The following is a 22,521-nucleotide window of genomic DNA, read 5'->3' as shown; positions in this document are numbered from 1 at the left end:
GAAAATCAAGTACAGAGCCATCCGCAGATAAGATCACTGCACCAGCTTTACGAAGCTGATGGCAGAAGCATGCTGAGCTGAGAAGCATGACCACAGTGTGGTCGCAGTTTAGATGAAGGACATTTTGAGTCAGCCAGGGTTTTAATGTCAGCGATGTAATTACAGAGTGCAGAGACAGCCACATCAGTGTCAGGTTTAGTGTGAATATTGATTTAAGTCATATCAGCATTGAAATCAGAATTCAGTTTATGTGATCTTAATAGCCCACCACTACCTCTTCTTCTTCTTCTTCTTCTTCTTCTTCTTCTTCTTCTTTTTCACAGCCTTAGTCCCAGACTGCCCTGGGGTCAGCTGCTTTGGTTGCTCTTCTCCACTTGTCTCTGTCGAGCACATCTTCCTCACTCACTTCACATACCTCCATATCTTTTCTCACACAATCTATCCATCTCTTTCTAGGCCTGCCTCTTCCTCTGTTACCGTCCACCTCAAATTCCATTACCCTCTTTGTTACTTCCTCAACGTCCCTCCTCATGATATGTCCATACCACCGTAACCTCGCCTCTCGCATCTTCTCAACCACATCCACCACCCTACATCGTCTACGGATTTCTTCATTTCTGATCTTGTCCTTCATTGAAATCTGCAGAATCCATCTCAACATCCTCATTTCAGTTCTTCTCATCAAGTTCTCTTCCCTCTTTCCAACTGCCAAGCTTTAGCTCCATATAGTAGTACAGGTCTAATCACAGTCTTGTACATTTTGCACTTTAACTTTCTAGGAATTTTCCTGTCACAGATTATTCCAGTTATTTCTCTCCACTTGTTCCATCCAGCTTTCACTCTTTGTTTTACTGCCTCCAGTGTTTCTCCTCCCTTTACCAGTTTTGATCCAAGGTATTTAAAGCCATCAACTTGTTTCAGTTTTCCTCCATTTGTCTCCTCAACATTGGTCATAGTATCTCCTCTTCTCTCCATTACCATTATTTCAGATTTTTCTGCATTCATTTTCAGTCCACCCTTTTCCAGACTCCTCTGCCATTTGAACACTTTCTCCTGTAGTTCTACTTCTGAGTCTGCCATCAGTGCCACATCATCAGCAAAGATGAGTTCCCAAGGCACTTCTGTTCTTACCTCCTCTGTCAGTGTGTCAATAATGTTTATGAAAAGGAAAGGACTTAGTGCTGATCCTTGGTGTACTCCAACTGTTATTTCAAACTCTTTTGTCTCTCCCCGTTGTGTTATCATCTTCGTAGTTGCATCTCTATAGGTTGCTTGAACTAACTTCACCATGCTTTCTGGTACTCCTTTCTTCCTCAAGCACCAATACACCACCTCTCTGGGCACACGGTCATATGCCTTCTCCAAGTCCAGAAAGGCCACATACAGCTTTTTCCCTTTCTCTAGTGTCTTCTCCTGTAACTGTCTCATCACAAAAATGGCATCTGTTGTGCTTTTCCCCGCTGAGAATCCAAATTGTGAGTTGTGGATCCTGACTATCTTCCTGAGTCTCTTGTCCAGAATTTTTTCCAGGATTTTCAATCCATGTTCCAGAAGTTTTATTCCTCTATAGTTTTTATAGTTTTTACACTCCATTGGGTCTCCTTTCGCCTTGTAGATAATAATAGCCCACCACGTGGGAAGAAATTAATGCTGAAGGGTAGGAGACCCAGTATCGAGCCCTGAGGAAACCCAGACTAAGCAAACAAACCCAAATTCAGCCCTGAAACCCCAAGAGAGATAACAAGTCGTCAATCAGCAAGGTAAAAGTGGAACCATCGAAGGGCAGTGTCAGGAACTCCAAACATTATCTCAGAAGGGTGTCGAAAAACACTGAGGCGAGCAGTGTCAAACGCAGCACTGAGGTCACGGGGAATAAGGATAGAAATCAGAATCAGATGCCAAGAGAAGATCAAGTCAGCTGACAAGACGTCTGAGTGCTGGAGACAGTAGGGCAGAATGAGCTGATGACTTTTAATTGCACTCAGGTACCCGGGCTTTTTCAAGAAACAGCTGGATGAGATAATGAAATCAATTCCTACCACCAATCCATTAATACACACTGAGAACTGCAAAATTACAGATCCAGTTGTCGCTCAAAGGAAACTTGCTCCTGGAAGGCCTGTTCTGCACTGCAGTGTCTTCTCGTGTCCTCTGGCCTGCATATCACTGGTCATTCTGAAGAAGTCCACTGGTTTGCCTTTGTCAAAGGCTTTGGGGAATGTGAACATTTCAGGTTCTTTCTTAATCTAGCCTGTTCAAAATTAAAGAGATCAAGTTTTCATACTCTACTCTATTCAAGACTAAAGAGATCCTGTTCATCTGGGCCCAGAATGGATTCTTCTATGGCAGAAATGGTTTTCCATAAAGTGTTGTCCATAACTGTATAATATTATACACAAACAGCACCCTAAAAGTATTGTACAGTCAACAGTTAACGGATAGATGCAGACTATCTTCACTTCCTGGCTGCAGGATATCCTAAGATCTTTAGTGGTCTTGATGAGGATCAATGTACTCGGGGAGAAACAACTACACAGTCTGAGTGTGCCTCTTTGTGAGTGTGTGTCTGTGTGTCTCTGAAGAGATGTGTGACAGACCTTGTAGATCACAAGGACATGAAACCACTCACTTTGGATTTGAAATGTGTGGACTAAAGCTGAATATATTGGCACATATTCAGACTTTAATGAGACTGCTGACTCTTCCTTAAAATTCTTGGTCCCAAAAGATTATAAATGAGGCAAATGAAGATTGTACAACTTAAACACGACTCTACACTCTTAATCATTTACACCATTCTCCATGAGCACCCCAATCCTCACTGATTCCTGTCAGTCCAGCAGTGAACCCCGATTTTCCATGTGCACCCCAATCCTCACTGATTCCTGTCAGTCCAACAGTGAACCCTTCTTCTCCATGTGCACCCCAATCCTCACCGATTCCTGTCAGTCTAACAGTGAAACCCATTCTCCAGGTGTACCCCTATCCTCACTGATTCCTAACTAACTACTAACTAACTAACTAACTAACTAGCTAACTACTAATGACTAAATGATCCTGGGTCAATCAGCTACCATCTACCAAATGGCTCAGATACAGAGATCAGGACTCCAGGTGGGACACCTGCTGTGGTTTGTGTTAATAGAGCTCAGATGCAGAGATCAGGACTTCAGATACCTGCTGTGGGTTGTGTTAATAGAGGTGAAGTAAACTTGTAGATACTCACTGTACCAGGCAGTGTGCAGCAGTGAGAATCCAGTGATCACTGATCAGAGAGCCACCACACTGAAAACAAAAATTCTCCTTCTCTTTCAAGATTGTCAGATAAGCCATCCAGGGCCACTGTCCCTCCTTCGCATCCTCACCACCCACTATAGAGCTCCTGGACAGAGGAGAGCTGGACACTGGAGAGAGACAGAGGGTTAATCACACAGACGAGAGAACTGTTGATAGGATTGAATTGCCTCCAGTTGACAGTTTTATTCTTTTTCCTTCACAACAAAAGAGACCAGGTTTCTGAAGCCTTTCAGTGAAGGACATTCCTTGAGGTCTGGGAATGTCCATGGTGAAGTGGAGAGAGAACCTGGCAGCTGTGTGATGAAAAGGACCTGTCTGGTGATTGACAGGGTCATGGCAGGACTGGTTGAAGGGTCAGTAAGGAAGAGAGAGTCAGTCAGGCTGAGTGCTCCAGTGCCTGACTGTGGAAAGTGTAGGGTGAGAAGAAGGAATGAGCTGAGAGAGCAGGTCTGAGCCAACTTTGCCACACCTCTTCGTTAAAATTCTTCACTTTTAACCATCCTCAACGAGACAATGATGAAGTAAATGATGTATCATCATGATCACCTTACCCTTTTTTTTAAGCAGCCTCTTCAAAATGTGTATAGACTCTATGGTACAGTATACACAGTATATACACGCTGTGCACGAACAGGATCTCTGTGAGCGTACTTCTGTAAGTCTACAGAGACAGTAAATCGGCTCAAGTCTTCATCACAATTTTGGGTGCTCAATCTCTTCTTACCTTCGGTGTCCAGGATCAGGCTCCAAGACAGAAGCAGCAAGAAAAGCATCTTCATCCTTCCAACTTCTCACTGGACACGGAGGACTGACACTTCCCACGTTCTTCTGAGCACTGGACACAAGACTCCTGCTCTGCTGTCCACTGGTGGAGACTCTGGGCTTTATATGATCTGCAGTGACACAGTAATTAGTACAAACCCTCCCACAGACCAAAGATCTCCTGTTTCCACACACACTACAAACACCCACCAACCACCTCTTTCCTCACACACTACCCACACCCACACCCTCCCACTGACCACCTCTTCCACAGAGACCCAACGTAACCACAGAACACCTCTCTCCACACACACTGCAGAAACCCACAGAGCTCTCTTTCCACACACACTACACACTCTCAGTTTACACACACACGGAGACATTGTGCTTTTCACTACTGTGATACTCATGAGCTCAGATGAAAAGACATAACAGATGATAAACAAAGACACAACACAAATAATCCACCTATTTTTATATTCCCATATAAGATGTTGCGATCAGGACACCAGGTGGGACACCTGCTGTGGTTTGTGTTAATAGAGTTATACAGAGATCAGGACTCCAGGTGGGACACCTGCTGTGGTTTGTGTTAACAGAGCTCAGATACAGAGATCAGGACTCCAGGTGGGACACCTGCTGTGGTCTGTGTTAATAGAGCTCAGATACAGAGATCAGGACTCCAGGTGGGACACCTGCTGTGGTTTGTGTTAAAAGAGTTCAGATACAGAGTGGGACACCTGTTGCTATTGCTAATAACGAAGCTCAGATGCACAGATCGGGACTTCAGATGGAATAGGTTCTGTGGTTTGTGTTAACATTAGAGAGCAAGACTCCAGCATCTGAGGATTGTGTACTTTCCTAGAGTGAACCCCTGTTCTCCAGGTGCACCTCAATCCTGACTGATTACTGTCAGTCAAATAGTGAGCCACATTCTCCATGTCCAACTTGCACCTCAGTAATTATGCTCTAAACAAACTTCAGTGTTCTGATCCAGAATTTGAATGCTATCCTATGATTATCTCAGACAGATTCTGTCTGCAGAAACTCCATTTCCGTTTCTCAGTTTATCATTGCACATCTCTGTTTTAGTCTTTAAAGTGATAAAATTATCATATCCTATCCCTTATTATATTACTCAGTGAGTGGAGACAGAGGACTGACCCTCCTCAACTACTGCTGGACACAGAGCACTGACCCTTTCCAGCTACTACTGGACACAGAACACTGACCCTCCTAACTACTGCTGAACACAGAACACTGACCCTCCTCAACCACTGCTGGACACAGAGGACTGACCCTCCTAACTACTGCTGAACACAGAACACTGACCCTCCTCAACCACTGCTGGACACAGGAACTGTGGAGACAGGAGGCTCAGTGCCCTTCACCTCCTCTCAGAGTAGCTGTAGGGACAGGAGGCTCAGTGCTCTTCATCTCCTATTGGAGGAGCTGTGGAGATAGGAGGCTCAATGCCCTTCACCTCCTATTGTAGGAGCTGTGGAGACAGGAGGCTCAGTGCCCTTCACCTCCTCTCAGAGTAGCTGTAGAGACAGGAGGCTCAATGTCCTTCACCTCCTATTGGAGGAGCTGTGGAGACAGGAGGCTCAGTGCCCTTCACCTCCTCTCAGAGCAGCTGTAGAGACAGGAGGCTCAGTGCCCTTCACCTCCTCTCAGAGTAGCTGTAGAGACAGGAGGCTCAATGTCCTTCACCTCCTATTGGAGGAGCTGTGGAGACAGGAGGCTCAGTGCCCTTCACCTCCTCTCAGAGTAACTGTAGAGACAGGAGGCTCAGTGCCCTTCACCTCCTATTGGAGGAGCTATGGAGACAGGAGGCTCAGTGTCATGCTAGCTGCCCCAGCACTCTGTTGTGAGAGGCTGTTTTGCCCAGACTGCCTCTGGTTCAGCTGGTGCAGACAGCGCTCGGAGCAGAGCCCAGATTCCCGAGAGAATATCGTTCCTGCCCTCCAGTAGGAATCGACTGTTGTCGGATGACGCTGATGTGATCGAACTGTGGAGTCCCTGAATTTAGCGGCCGCCTGCTAGGGTTGTCTCAGACAGCCTCTCGTTGTTGCAGCTTGGAAAGCACCGACCGTGTCCTCTGCTTATCGCACACAGCTGCTGGCTCATGTGTGCACGCTGAGAGACGGGAGAGGGATCAGGCACAGGCACCTCCAGCTGCTGTTTAACACCATGAAAACTCCCCTGCTGGCACACTTCTGAGTGAATGTGAAGCGGTGAAACACATGTATGTTCATTTATAGGCTGGACACACTACACACGTCTATATAATATACAGTATATGTGTGTGTGTAGGCATTATTTGTGGGAAAGTTTTATTACATGTATGTATTTATGTGCACAGTATGCAGGCATGTGTACAGTATGTGTGTGTGACTGAGCATGTGTGTATGTGCTTGTATGTACAATGCATGTATATGCATATGTGTAATGGATGTAAATATGCATGTATGCATCTGTATATTTATGCATGTTTGTCCGTGTGTGAGAGTTTTCATCTGTGGATTTGTTTTGCATGAATGTACAAGTGTCTGCACATATTTGTGTATACTGTATATGCATGTATAGTGTATATCCATATATTTATGCATGTATGTGTGTCTTTACATGTGTGTATTTGTTATGCATATACGTACATATGTCTGCACATATTTGTGTACACTGTTTATGCATGTATATATCTGTATATTTATATATGTGCAGTATGTGGGTGTTTACATGCAGAAACATGCAGTAATATGGACATACATGTATTTATTTTGCATGCATGTATGTCCATATTTCTGCATGTACGTACATATGTCTGCACATATCTGTGAATACATGTATGCATGTACATTAGAAGGACATGGGATTGACTGTCCCAAAAACAGCTCTCTGCCATTATTCAGGCTCATTCCCAGCAGTGGTCTTCCCTGCACAGAGCTGCCCTTCAGGGTGACGATTGGGGGGTCAGAGGTCAGAAGGTCCGGGGTCAGCGGGTCTTGGTGGGTCAGGCGGGCCGGGACGTGTGGAGTGATTCTGTCGTGGAGAGAGAGACTGTGTCCCACACTGTGCCTCGGCCACCATCAGCTCCTCTTCTTATCTCCTGGAACGGTTTGAGATGAGCGCAGCTGATCGCAGAAATGTCCTGACGTGTCAAACTCTTATCTGATTTGCGGGCAGCTTTATTCTGAAGGGCGTGAAGAGATCTTGTCTTGCTTCTGTCTTCAGCTTTCTGAGAGAAGTGTGCAAAGCACTCCTGCTCGGGAGCTCAGTGCAATTTCATAAGAAAACAAGACCGGTCACAAACAAGATGAGGCCGTTCTGCCCAGCTGCCCTGTTCCATTGCTGGTAGATAATTCTTCCTCAAATTCTGTTCAACACTCCCACCACCCTTCATGTACAGTAGTGGCCTCCTGTCCTGTCTGAAGGATCTCAACCAGCTCTTTTTGGAAAGAAATCTGGATATCAGCTTCAAGAACATGGCCAGGCTGCTTGCTACACACTCCCACCACCCTCTGTGTAAGGATGCCTTCCTGTTCTCAGTTTTAGATGCACTTCCAGTTGGTTTCCTCTCTTGTGCTCCAGCTGAAAGCCCTGAATCTAAAGGCTGTTGATGAAGTCACGAGGAAGACTCCCTGTCAGAGGCACCAGGATGAACCCAGTAATGGCTGGGCAGTGACACAGAGGAGCTGGAACTTCTTCTGCGTGACAGGTGAGGTTGTCGTCAGCAGGTGAGAATGAGACAGGGCAAGTGCTGGGGGGAGATCTGGGGGTCCTGGCAGCCTCTAAATAGGGATTGTCGGGTCTCTGCACAAGCAGGTAGCTGAACTGTGAATGTGTTGAAGTCCTGGGTGTGTCTCTGGACATGGGAGGGTGACTGCGAGCTTCGATGTAGAGAGAAGACTCTGGACTGGCCTGGGTTGATTCTCGCCGGAGAGCAGCAGGGGGACAAAGTCACGCTAATATAAACGACAGACATCAGATGGAGAAGAGAAGCACCAGCATTTATTAAATGTTTCAAACAGATTATCCGACAGTAATAATTATTCAAACACAGAATAAGCAGGATGACAGACACATACAGAGCAGTGCCACCATGACATTAGAAAGTCCTGATATGATTATATGTTCTTCCAATATTACATCATATATTCCAATAATGACATCATGCAATCCCCAAATGACATCATAGCCCCTGTACCTTACTGAGTGGATGTTATATTTATGCAGATGCAGACGTAGAGTGAAAACAATGACTTTCTCAACAACGCCCCCCTGTTCCCTTAGCCAGACAGAACGTACAGCTCCTCCTCAGCTTCGGTTAAGAGCCGGGCAGGGCTGCTGCCATCCCTGGAGCTCGCACCCAGGGCCAGCCCGACAGCAGGGGAGGAGAAGATACTGCGGCCATTCAGAGGCTGGACAGGGCGATAAACATCAGCCAAGTGCAGGACTGTGGTGAACTGGTCAATCTGGAGAGAGAGAGGGGTTAATACACACACTGACTGGACACTCCAGTACATTAACACTGCACTGAGAGAGAGAGAGGGGTTAATACAGACACACTGACTGGACACTCCAGTACATTAACACTGCACTGAGAGAGGGGTTCATACAGACACACTGACTGGACACTCCAGTACATTAACACTGCACTGAGAGAGAGGGGTTAATACAGACACACTGACTGGACACTCCAGTACATTAACACTGCACTGAGAGAGAGGGGGGTTAATACAGACACACTGACTGGACACTCCAGTACATTAACACTGCACTGAGAGAGAGGGGTTAATACAGACACACTGACTGGACACTCCAGTACATTAACACTGCACTGAGAGACAGAGGGGTTAATACAGACTGACTGGACACTTACAGCTCAATACAAACATGTTTAAGACACACACACACACACACACACACACACACACACACACACGTCCGCCTGCCTCTCACCAGATCTCTGCTGACCCTCACAGGCTCCTGGAACACGGTCCATACCACAGCCTCATTACAGTCAGGGGTGGTCAAGGACCCCCTGTAGCGAAAGAACTTGGATCGGTCCACCCCCCTCAGCAGGTCGTTCAGGGAGAGGGACAGAGCCAGTCTCTTATTGGAGCCTGTGGGGGACACGAGAGAGAGACGCATCCTTAACCGAGAGCACTCACTGATGGACCCTCACTGGCTGGACACTCCTCTCCTGACTCACCTGTCCCAGTGACCTCCTTCAGGAGTGACGTCAGTGTCTTCCAGCCCTTGGGAGTGCCACCTGCCTCTGTCGCCTAGCAACCCAAAGACAGGCAGGTCAGCCCCAGTCTGTGGTCTTCAGCTCCACATGTCTGAGATCAGCTGGTCACTGGACTGGACAGCGCCACTGGACACACACAGTGACCCTGGGGCCCCCCAGGAGCAGAGAGCCTGCAGACTCATCTCCCTGCAGGAACACTGCCCTCTACTGGACACGGGGGCTCAACCAGACAGCTCTGCTGGCTTGACAGATGAACCACACGTTTCCAAAGAAATAACAATTAGGAAGACATTTACAGAAATTTACTACAAAGAACAACAGAACGTTATTTGAGACGTTCACTATCAGTTCTCTGTTATCATGACTGTCCTCTCTCTGTCCTGTCTCTCTCTTCTATTTGTCCTGTCTCTGTCTGTCCTCCCTGTGTCTTCTCTGTCCTCTTTCTGTGTCCTGTATCTCTCTCTCTGTGTGTCTTGTCTCTCTCTCTCTGTGACCTGTCTCTTTCTGTGTGTCCTGTCTCTCTCTGTGTCCTGTCTCTTTCTGTGTGTGTGTCCTATCTCTCTCTCTGTGTCCTGTCTCTCTCTATCTCTGTGTCCTGTCTCTCTCTCTCAGTATCCTGTCTCTCTCTTTCTGTGTGTGTCCTGTCTCTCCCTCTCTCAGGGTCCTGTCTCTCTCTCTCAGTGTCCTCTCTCTCTCTGTGTCCTGTCTCTCTTTCTCAGGGTGTCCTGTCTCTCTCTCAGTGTCCTGTCTCTCTCTCTCAGTACTGACCTCTATGAAGAAGCCCAGGACAGCGATGCCCTCAGGATCAGCCAGAGCTGCAGGCAAACTCTTCCCCTTCTTCACATGGACGATGTGCAGCTGATAACACAACACAGCACCACAGCACTTACACAACACTGAATGCTGTAACGCAACATTGAAAACAGTAACACAACACAGCTCTTACACAACACTGTGACACAGCACTGAATACGTGACAACACAATAACACAACACTGAAAACAGTAACACAATCCTGGAAACAGTAACACAAGCCTGTGTCAGTAACAAAAGCCTGTAGCAGTAACAAAAGCCTGTGGCAGTGACACAAGCCTGGAAACAGCAACACAAACCTGTGGCCATAACCCAACCCTGTGTCAGTAACACAACACTGGAAACAGTTCAGTAAAGTTTATGTGCCACAGGCGCAAGCGCAACAAGATGCTTATTTGCATTGTAGGCTCCAATACAAAGACATTAGAGAGGAATCATTAACAACATGAACACAGAACAGCAGCAGCACCAACAACAATTTAAATAACATACTGCACATCTTTCAAAAAAGTGACACAAGTAGTGTGAGGAAAAAAAAACCCGTCAGTGTGACCCAGTGGTCACCCCCTGTCACGCCTTCTGCTTACACAACGAGTTGCCGCCAAACCACACTGTAACCCCACACATGAGCACGCTCCCAACAGAGAGCAGACTGGAGCAAGGACACCTGAAGGCAGATCCATTTTTTCAACAGTCTGAGGAAGTAAAGGTGCTGTTGCTCCTTCTCTGTAGCTCCAGTTACACACTGGGACCCCCTTAAATCATCAGCAATGAAGGTACCCAGGAACCTGAAGCTGAGAACCATGTCTAGAGGTGTGGTCCCCAGCCTGCTTTCTGAAGCAGCTCTTTGGTTTTGCCGACGTTGAGGGAGAGATTGTTGTCGAGGCACCACTCCACCAGGGTCCTGACCTCATCCCTGTAGGCCGTCTCATCCTGACTGGCGATTCGGCTGATGATGGTACTGCAGTGTCATCAGCATACCTGCAGATGGAGCTGGAGCTGCGTCTGGCCTCACAGTCGTGGGTAAACAAGGAGAGCAGCAGGGGACCAAGCACACAGCCCTGAGGGACACCTGTATCACCGGTCAGTATGGAAGAAAGCTTTCCATCGCCCCTCACAGTCTGTGGCAGTAAGACAACCCTGTGGCAGTGACACAAGCCTGTGGCAGTGACACAAGCCTGGAAACAGTGACACAAGCCTGGACACAGTCACACAACCCCGCGCTGTCCCCTCACCTCCATGGGGAAGCGTTGGCCATCCAGCAGGTGCTCGGAGCCGGGGAAGTCTGCAGAGTTTCCCCAGTGGAAGTGGAACTGGACAGCGGAGTACTGGCCAGAGAGCCCCCCGCCACTGACCCCCGCCCCTGGCCGCAGGGTCACCTGCACTGAGACACACAGCCAGAGAGAGCCAGGATGTCTCCCATCACTGCTCCTCTCACTGTCCCAGTCACTCACTGCTCCCGTCACTGCCCCAGTCACTCACTGCTCCCGTCACTGTCCTGTCCCAGTCACACACTGCTCCCGTCACTGTCCCAGTCACACACTGCTCCCGTCACTGTCTCAGTCACACACTGCTCCCGTCACTGCCCCAGTGACACACTACTCCCGTCACTGTCCCAATCACACACTGCTCCTGTCACTGTCCCAGTCACACACTGCTCCCGTCACTGTCCCAGTCACACACTACTTCTGTCACTGTCCTGTCCCAGTCACACACTGCTCCCGTCACTGTCTCAGTCACACACTGCTCCCGTCACTGCCCCAGTGACACACTACTCCCGTCACTGTCCCAATCACACACTGCTCCTGTCACTGTCCCAGTCACTCACTGCTCCCGTCACTGTCCCAGTCACACACTACTTCTGTCACTGTCCTGTCCCAGTCACACACTGCTTCCGTCACTGCCTCAGTCACACACTACTCTGTCACTGTCATGTCCCAGTCTAACACACTACTCCTGTCACTGTCCCAATCACTCACTGCTCCTGTCACTGTCCCAGTCACACACTGCTCCTGTCACTGTCCCAGTCACTCACTGCTCCCGTCGCTGTCCTGTCCCAGTCACACACTGCTCCCGTCACTGTCCCAGTCACACACTACTCTGTCACTGTCCTGTCCCAGTCACACACTGCTCCCATCACTGTCCCAGTCACTCACTGCTCCTGGCACTGTCCCAGTCACTCACTGCTCCTGTCACTGTCCCAGTCACACACTGCTTCAGTCACACACTACTTCTGTCACTGTCCTGTCCCAGTCTAACACACTGCTCCAGTCACTGTCCCAATCACTCACTGCTCCTGTCACTGTCCCAGTCACACAGTGCTCCCGTCACTGCCCCAGTCACTCACTGCTCCCGTCACTGTCCTGTCCCAGTCACACACTGCTCCCGTCACTGTCCTGTCCCAGTCACTCACTGCTCCCGTCACTGTCTCAGTCACTCACTGCTCCTGTCACTGTCCCAGTCACACACTGCTCCCGTCACTGTCCCAGTCACACACTACTCTGTCACTGTCCTGTCCCAGTCACACACTGCTCCCGTCACTGTCCCAGTCACACACTACTCTGTCACTGTCCTGTCCCAGTCACTCACTGCTCCTGTCACTGTTCCAGTCACTCACTGCTCCTGTCACTGTCCCAGTCACACACTGCTCCCGTCACTGTCCCAGTCACACACTACTCTGTCACTGTCCTGTCCCAGTCACACACTGCTCCCGTCACTGTCCCAGTCACGCACTGCTCCTGTCACTGTCCCAGTCACACACTGTCTTTGTTAGTATTTGTCTCAGTCAGTCTCTCGCTGTCTCAGTCAGTGTGTGTGTCAGTGTTACCTGTGTGTCCGTTGTTGGTCAGCTCTCTCATGATGTTCTTCTCTCTGTACCCATTGAAGGTCAGATCAGTCAGATAGGGGTCAGTGGTCACTCTGGAGGTCCTGATGTCCACAGGAGACTGACGTTGCCCATTGCAGTGACCAATAGGCCTGGACACCCAGGCAGAAGGTCCTGTAACAGGGACACAGTGCCTGTGTACACTGATCGGTTGTGTAGACAGGAGACTCCTGTCTCCAGTCAGGCCATTCCTTAACCAATCATCAATCAGGGTCATTAATCAGAGCATTCCTTAATCAATCATTAATCAGGATATTATTGATTAGATGATTCACTCCAGTGTCTTACCACACTGCCCGCGATGGTAGCACCAGTGAGACTGATGAGATTCTGAAAGACAGAGAGTGTTACAAGAGGCAAATTCTCAGGACAACCAGTTTCCTGCTTTCTAACGACACTCAGAATTACACCTCCCATCCTGTTACTAAGGTTTCTCAGTGATCTCCTCTCTTATTGTGTCTCCTGTCCTGTTGTGTGTGTTTATCACTGAGATAATATCTGAGATCTCATCTCTGTGTGTCTCCTGTCCTGTTGTGTGTGTTTATTACTGAGAGACTCTCTGATCTCCTCTCCCTCTCATCGTGTCTCCTGTCCTGTTGTGTGTGTTTATTACTGAGGGATTTGACTGAGGGAGTGAGTGTTTATTATTATTCTCTGTGATCTCCTCTCTCTCCCTGTGTCTCCTGTCCTGCTGTGTGTTTATTATTGAGGGATTCTCTGTGATCTCTCTATCTTCAGGTATTCTTACTCCAGTCTGCAGGTGCTCTGTTGAGAGTGTGGGATCACCTGTGGGATCACAGTGTGGTTTGGCAGCAGCTCGATGTCTGACTGGAAGGTGTCAAAGGGGTGATCAGTTTGGCCCAGTCCATCACTGGAGCACAGCTCCCCTCTATCCCAGACATTAGTCTCACTATTCTCTCCCCTGCCCTCTGGTAAGTGTTATACTGTAGGAGCATAAAGACACGGATCTCCAGACTCAGAAACAGCTTCTTCCCTCAGGATATCAGCTTGTCTAATTCTATAGTGACTCTACAACTGCACACTGGTTGCTGCTGCCTTTTATCTGTGTGTTATTCAGCTTTGTTGTTGCTGCTGCTGTTGTTGTGTGTTGAAGTTGGTGTTTCCTCAATGTCTTTGTATTGGAGCCTACATGCAAATAAGCATCTCATTGCGCTTGCGCCTGTGGCAGATAAACTAGACTGAAACTGCTCTGAGATTGTGTCTAATTAGATTGCTGATTGAATACTCAAAGAGATGTATATCACCCTGAACCACAGCAGAGCTTCAGTTCCAGCTCAGGATCTAAGGAGCAGGAGGAGTGAGAATTATACTCACTGGCTCTCACTGAGGACAGCACCCCCAGACACAGCAGGAGGAGAAACACATCCATCTGTTAGAGAAAACCAGACAGAGATGAGCGGAGAGAGTCTGTATCCCTGAGCACACCTGCGTCTTTAACACACAGCTGGTCACTGAACACAGACGAGCCCCAGTCCAATCAGGGCAATACAGCAACCTACACAGCCACACACAACACTGAGACTTTCTGTCAGGTACTGTGGTAAGATCTACTCTGTTATTGTGTGGTTAAAGCACAGTACAGTGCAGTAAAGACCAGTGAGATTGTGGTAAAAGTACAGTACAGTGCAGTAAAGCCCAGTGAGTTTGTGTTAGAAACACAGTACAGTGCAGTAAAGCCCCGTGAGATCAGAGTTAAAACACAAGGCAGTGCAGGAAAGCCCAGTGAGATCAGGGTAAAAACACAGTCCAGTAAAACCCAGTGAGATTGTGGTAAAAACACAGTACAGTGCAGGAAAGCCCAATGAGATTGTGGTAAAAACACAATACAGTCCAGTAAAGCCCAGTGAGATCTGGGTAAAAACATAGTACAGAGCAGTAAAGCCAAGTGAGATTGTGGTAAAAACACAGTCCAGTACAGTAAAGCCCAGTGAGATTGTGGTAAAAACACAGTACAGTGCAGTAAAGCCCAGTGAGATTGTGGTAGATGAGACAGCAGATGAAAGGAGACACACTTACTCTGTGGTGTCGATGTGCCCACTCACTCAGCGCTCGTTGTGAGCCCGTCTGTGGGCTGTACCGTTCTTAAACCCTGCAGACAGCCAATCACACACAGACCCGTCTGCGAGAGGCCATCGGAGATGGGAGATAGCATCCACAGGAGGATGGGTCACACCAGTGTTGCTGGGTGGAGTGTGTCAAACCTCAGAGCCACACTGAGAAACCTCAGAGAGGAGAGTGAGACTAATGCGAGCCGTGGTTTTGTATGCAAGGTTGAAAGTCCTTAGAATCGCTTTCAATGAGAAGAGCTGTTCGGCCTATCTGGCCTGTTTGGTAGTTAGTAAGTAATTGATCTGGAAGCTTCAATATCATGGCTGGGCTGCTTGTTCCACACTCCCACCACCCTGCGCGTAAAGAAAAGCCTCCTGGCCTGACTGGAGTGTTTCACCCAGTTGTGTCCTGACAGAGGCCAGGGTATCGGCTTCAACAACAGGGCTGGGCAGCTTGTTCCACACTCCCACTACACTCGTTATTAAACACACTGTCCTGTGGTTGGCCCTCGTGTCCTCCGGTTTACTCTGGAGAAGTCCGCCGGGCTCACAGTCCACGCAAGACTCACTCGGTCTCTATCTCAGAGCCGGAAAGCAGAGCCTTGAGCCCCAATCAAGGGTCCTGGAGAGCCTTAGCCCAGCCTACAGCTGTAAGACATGGGCCGGGGGTGAATCTGTCAGGGGTCAGTCTCCTGTCTTCTCTGATTCCATCTTCACAGCTGTGTCGTTCTCATCTTGATGAGCTTCTGCACTGGTGCTTGTGTGATTCGACCCTGATAAGTGCTCCCAGACTTTCCAGATAACTCAGGCGCACCTGATGGCTCTGCAGATTCCCCGGATCTGATTTCCAATCACCCAGGAGGGGAGACAGCAGGACGAAGCTGGAACTGAACAGACGAAAGAGCAGCTAGACCACAGGCACTGAGCAGTGGTGAGCATGGGCGCCTTGTAGCGCTGAGGTCCTGGGGTTCAGCTCCTGGGGTGCTGTCTGCGTGGAGTTTGCATGTTCTTCCCATGTTCCTATGTGTTTCCTCCCACAGTCCAAAGACACACTGGTAGGATATTGGCCCTGGTGTCAGGGTGTGTGTGTGCCTTGTGATGGACTGGCGTCCTGTCCGGAGTGTACCCTGCCCTGTGCCCGTTGCTTGCTGGGATAGACACCTTACTACAGGCAGCTCTCCCTCGTCCCCAGGGTCACATGAAACAGCCCCCTCTCCTGTGTGGACAGCAGGGTGGCGCCGTGACTCTCTAACAGAGTCTGCCCTGCCTCGTCTCGGAGAGGAGAATTCAGCTCTCAGGTTTGAAAAGGAAATGGACCAGCGATCGATCTTTTCCCTGCAGGTGGCGATTGGAGAAACCAGAGAAGTGAGCTCTTATCTGCGTACTGATGTTTCCATGGAAACCCACAGGGTTTGTCATCAGATAAAACCCCAGGGAAGACAGAACCGCAGGCCTCCTGCTTTCCACAGAAGCACTGACACCACACTCTCAGTCAGCCCCAGCCAGAGCTCGCTGCACCCTGCGGAGCTGCATCAGTGATCTCACCCCCATCCTGCAGTAAATTACCCCCTCAGGTCACCTGAACTACCCCACCCAGCTGTGGAAACAGGACAAGATGTGGTGTGGAAATTGCAGGACATCCGGTAAACCTTTTAGAGTAGGAACTGAAGGAACTGAGTCTCTTTAGTCATAAGAGTGTGTCCCCCACTGACAGACTGAAGAAACTGAGTGTCTTTAGTCTGAAGGGAGAGTCCCACACTGACAGGCTGGAGGAACTGAGTCTCTTTAGTCTGAAGGGAGTGTCCCACACTGACAGGCTGGAGGAACTGAGTCTCTTTAGTCTGAAGGGAGTGTCCAACACTGAGAGGCTGAAGGAAGTGAGTCTCTTTAGTCTGAACGGAGTGTCCCCCACTGACAGGCTGCAGGAACTGAGCCTCTTTAGTGTGAAGGGAGTGTTCCACACTGATCAACCCAGCTGAATTCTTTATAATAAACAGTGAGACACAAGCTAGAGGACAGCAGAGGAAATGTTGGGGAAGAGCAGTTCAAACTGTGACCAGAGGGCTCACCCTGTGTTATTACCATGAAAGGGTATGAGTGACAATGGCATGTGCTTCAAATCTATAGAACATACTTCCACACGTGGCACAGTGACTATTTCTGATTAGGTATTCCTAAATAATCCCGGATCAGGAATGAACCCAGGTCAAGTCAGGTCAGGTATGAAATTCAATTGCAAGAGTCTCTCACCCCTAAAAACAATGTCTGTGGTAATGCAAGAGACAGACTGTGGCTTTACTCTAAGTATAAGCTAAGATCACGTTATTAGCCCTATTCAATTTCTTGCATTAGGAATTTTTCTTTTCACAGACCCCAGCTTGCTCTCTATGAGACACACAGGTGGAGAGAGAGAAGCTTGGGGTCAAAGCACAGGGTCAGCCATGTATACAGCACCGCAGGAGCAGTTGGGGTTAAGGGCCTTGGAGAAGGATTCCTCTGCCGGCCATGGAATTTGAAACCTTCCAGCCACAGGCACAGATCCCTAGCCACAGAGCCACTGCTCTGCACCACACGTGCTATGATACCCACTCGAGAAGGTTTGAGAACCTTAAAGAAGACACATACAAGGTGTCCCGTATAGAGCTCTTAACCCAAGCAGTTTTGCAGGAAGCTTTTATAGTCTGAGTACAGCTCTGGTAACCCTGTGTTATTACCATGAATGTGTGTTTAGAAGTGACCATTGCCTATGTACAGTATTTGAACTATAGACACAGTGGCGATTCCTGATAATATTATCCTCGCCTTGTTGTTTTTTCTGAAATGTCACACACAACAGACGATTGTTTAAAATGCATGGATGTCAGATCAGGAATGAACGCAGGTGAGGCTTGTACACATTGGACTTCAAGGTGAGTAATTCACTGCAGACAGGAGTGTGAATGACTGGAGATTTACTGATTCTCAGTACAAGTGATCTCTCACAGCAAGCAGAGCAGAGCCAAGAGTCTCCCCAGAGAGAGAGAGGACAGGAGACATGATGAGACAAAGAGAGAGAGGAGATCACAGAGAATCCCTCAGTAATAAACTAACAAAAAGACAGGAGACACAATGAGAGAGAGGAGATAACAGAGAAACCTTTTACAGGAAACAATATAATAGGACTGTAGACATAACACTGTTACTGAGGTTCTTTCAGAGTTGTTAAAACCCTATAGATTATTATTTATTCTGACTCATTTAGCTTCAGATAGTGTTCTGAATCAGAAAGAGAAACAACAACAACTGTAGGAAAAACGTTTTTACCCTTCTAGTTTTCTCAGAGCTTTCAGAACTCCAGCTCAGAAGTATTGGTCTCTATAGAGCTCGTCTCAGTGTGTGATGGAGCAGGTGTCTGGGATGGTCAGTCCAGAGCTCTTCAGAAGTTGGTGTTGGTCAGTCCAGAGTCTCAGTGTGTGATGGAGCAGGTCTCTGGGATGGTCAGTCCAGAGCTCTTCAGAAGTGTCTGATGGTGTCTGTGACATATGTACACTCTTACATAGACACATAGTCTCCTAGTGTCTCAAGATGTGATTAAAGGGGGATCTGTAAGGGCCTTTAATGTCATGCAGATGTCTCTGCCTATTTATCTAAAACAGTTCTCACTTCTCATGAAGATGACAGTATGATTTGTATTCTTTGGAAAGCCTAAAGGCCACACAGGCTGTTTCTCAGAAGTGCTCAAAGGCCCGTGTGGTTTGGAGAAGCAGTCAATTTGATTAGCAAAATTATTGTATTTTTTGTGTTTAAATGTTCCATGCAGGAAGGACATCAAAGTGGTTAATAATACTTCCTCACATCGCTGGGGTCCCTTTGTTCAGTTCCTGGGGTACTATACAGTATATGTCAAAAGACCTGCTGGTAGGTTAATTGGCTTCTGGGGAAAGTGGGCCTGGTGTGAGTGTGAGTCTGTCTGTGTTTCTGTGTGTGTTCTGGTGCCTTGCTACTGTTGCCTACTGGGATATTCTGCGGCTTCCCTTAGACCTTGAACTGGAAGAAATGGTTAGAAAATGGATGGATGTTCTTGTCCAGACCACCGAAGGAAAGTGGACTCGGTCACTTGTTCACAGGTTTCTCAATGCACAGTTCCTGCTGGTTCTACCATGAGTCTCCGTGTCAGTATCAGCCAGTGTGTGAGGTGAGGAACAGAGGAGCCTTACGCTCAAGGTAATTTTGGGAGAGAGACCAGAATGACACCTGTGGACTCCTGTCCCTCCTGTTGTCACACATACACACCTAAGGACTGCTGTGTCTTCTGTTGTCACTGGAGAGTGTTAAGGCCTCTATTTTTGTTCAGGTTCTTATAATGGATTAATTAATTGTTAGAGGACTCAGAGTCACCTTCTCACATGAGGTTGATTTGTTCTAGTTTGGTTTATAAAGGGGTTTATAGTGCCACTTGGTGTTGCATTGGTGTATCTAGTGAAGAGTTCTGTCGAGTAAAGTCTCCTTAGACCTAATCATAATGAAGATGTGTTCAACTGCTGTGAGCTCTTCTGTCTTTGCTGAACCAACAAAACCAGTTTTGTTTGTCCTGAAGGGAAGTGGCTCTGTTTCTCAGTCTGACCCTCCTATCAGATCAGGGTTAATCCTGGAGGGTCAGTTGCTCAGCACTGACCCCTGTGGCCTGGGAGCTGCTGGGAAACAGATCACAGAGAGCAGCATGTTTTTCTTACTAAGAGACTCAACTCTCTCTCCTTGGGTTATGACCTTAGATCTTATTGAAAAAAAAACGGGTGTCTTTTTTGGAATTTTCACAGTTTTTGTAACACCTGTTTGTATCAATATGAACACTCTGGTGCTGTGTGACCCCACACTGCCATCATCAGATAAACCTTCTGACTGCTGAGTCACAAGACAGCAGCCCTGCTGACCATCAGTGTGTGGAAACTCCTCTCATTCTGTCACCTGTGTGTAACAACATGGGCGTTCTCATTTAATGTCTCTCATAGATACTGTCACAGAGGGCAAATAAATGTGCATGGTTTTGACACCTGGTGTCCAGGACTGTATTGGTCTTGATCGGGAACACAATGACCAGCGTCTCAGTGAGGTAGAAATTTGATATTTCTTAGTATTTCCTTCTTTATCAACTTCTAATCCATCGAAGTTTCATGCAAGGACTCTCGTTAATCACCACACAGCTCAGAAGACAGCTCAGAGCTACAGTACAGTCAAATGTTAAATTCTTCAAGTGAAATTGGCTGCTTTTCAAAATCAGCTACTTTGCAAGCAGTACATGGCTCGAAAAATAGGTATCCTTTTCACTCATGCAAACTCAACAAAAGTTTATTCTTTTATATTTCCGAAACTTGGACGATATGCTTCGGGGACTCATTCATAGTATAATCAACATACAGCCCCGCCCTCGCCTGGTATTGCCTCCCGCTGTTCCACACACGGAACTCCCATTAAACCAGATCCACAGATATACTAAAACAGTAATAAAACACATGGCAATGAACAGCAGTGTGTTTGCATACTGTATAAATATACTATATATACAGTATGATTCAGTATGGTTTCTATGCCACTACATATATTATGTGAAATATTTTTCGGAATCCAAATTTAAAGATAAATTGATTGCTGACCACTTCTTGCTGAAAATGTAATTAAGAAAAAATATAGATTTTCTTAATGCAGATGTAAACCTGAAAGAGGCACATCTCATTAACAATAAGCTATAATAATAAACTATTTTATACATCCAGCTATGCAAAAAACATAGAAAAAAAAGGCTCATCCCAATCAGGTCTTGAACCGCAATACTCCGAAGAACACTTGCTTGATTTAACCACTGCACTAAACTGACAGTTGTGTGCAGGGTGCTACATTACAGTCTGTGATTATTTCAATGTCCATAACAATCTAAGAACAATAAACATTTTTTAAAAATGAACATCTGAAAGTTTCCAAAAATATCCACAAGAGATATTGTTACTACCAAACTTTCTTGAGCTACACAGTTCCATATTACTATTACATATTCTTAAAAATGGATAAAACATTATAGTGTTTAATGAAGTATATAAACTTTATATGGTTAGAACAAGCTCATCAAACCATTTCCAAAACAGCCACGGCACGTTACAGAATTGAAGACTTTGATGTATAAAATATTTATGAGGATGGTGAAATACTGTGTACTTTTTTATATATTTAGCTACCACTACCATCTACTGTATGTACATCAGGTATATATTATGTATGAGACCGTATGGCTTTAAAGCCACTAAAGTACAGTATGTGTGAAATATATTTTTCATGATCCAAATTTAAAGTTAAATTATCCTGATTACTCATTTACATTCAGACACAAGATCTCAATGCAGATGGAAGCCTGAAAGAAGCACATCGTGTTCACAACAAGCCACAGTAGAATAATAAGCTACTTTTTATATCATGATGAAGATGATGAACATTACTCATATGATTATGCATAAGGTTGTTTTTGTAATGTTACACTCTTTTTTACCCCTTGGGCATCGAGTGCAAACCATCACATGTCTTATATGTCTTACTATGTCCACTCACCGGACAGAAATATTGAAAAATAAAACAACAACATTTATATCTTCAGAGATCATTTTCATTTTCAAATTGTGGCCCAGTAGGAAAGCTGAAAAGGCTTGAAGACCTTGTCCTGTTTGTCTACTAGCTTGGATAAAAACATGAGAAAAAATGAAGAAATATAAAAAAACATCTACCTCATTTTATGTGAAGGGTATTAATCTCGTACCCAGAAAATGTATGAAAATTATGAAAACATAATAAAAAGGAATAATAGCTATTGCAATCACAAAGGCAAGCATAGGCAGTACTAGAGAGGGGTTTTATTGCTGTTAGGCAGGAAAAGAACACCTGTCTAGCCTCCAGGTGTGAGGACCACTGATACCAATCAAACTGATCATTACCTGATAAGTAAACAAAGAAGGGAGACAAGCAAAGGCTCCCCTTACAGAGCAAGCTCTGAGGAAAGTAACAACCCAAATGAACGACAGCAATCTAAACCCATTAGACTTCAGTTTTCCCTGAGCTCAGGATGACGAAACATGCAGTCAATACAGTATATTTCAGCCGTTTCCTCATGTCTTACAAGGTAAGAACATGATATTTAAGGCTTTTTTTTGGTGGGCATTTACTTTTGTAGTTGTTTTTATTTTTTGTTTTAGTTTTCTTATGTTTCATTTGATATAAGCCTCTTTGTGAAGTTTTCATTTATTTTGCTGGTGAAAAACTATGAAATGTGTTGTGTATTTTTTATTAGGGTGGGGGTGTTGCTCATTATTCTGGAGGTTTAGAAAATGGACTTTGTTCTGCTTTCAGGATTTGATTTAGAAGATATCGGAGATCACTCGCACGGTGTGAGACTCTGCAGCTGGGTTTTGTAGATTTCGGCTCTT

The 22,521-nt window shown here is 46.6% G+C and overlaps 1 protein-coding gene across 1 annotated transcript; it reads right to left on the bottom strand.

The window, feature by feature from the left end:
- Positions 1–8,050: 8,050 nt before the first annotated feature.
- LOC148659690 (carbonic anhydrase 4-like) lies at positions 8,051–15,094 on the bottom strand. Its single transcript, XM_088637507.1, has 9 exons — positions 15,048–15,094; positions 14,346–14,400; positions 13,299–13,340; positions 12,954–13,124; positions 11,362–11,510; positions 10,082–10,171; positions 9,275–9,347; positions 9,022–9,185; positions 8,051–8,534 (listed from the first exon to the last, which is right to left on the bottom strand). The coding sequence occupies exons 2-9, from the start codon at positions 14,398–14,400 to the stop codon at positions 8,349–8,351; spliced, it is 930 nt and encodes a 309-aa protein (XP_088493633.1). The 5' UTR covers positions 15,048–15,094; the 3' UTR covers positions 8,051–8,348.
- Between the last annotated feature and the right edge of the window lie 7,427 nt (positions 15,095–22,521).

This window comes from Lepisosteus platostomus, chromosome 6 (assembly GCF_059453375.1).
Source record: "Lepisosteus platostomus isolate fLepPlt1 chromosome 6, fLepPlt1.hap1, whole genome shotgun sequence".
NCBI classification, from domain to species: Eukaryota; Metazoa; Chordata; class Actinopteri; order Semionotiformes; family Lepisosteidae; genus Lepisosteus; species Lepisosteus platostomus.
This window is presented reverse-complemented; position numbering and strand designations above follow the sequence as displayed.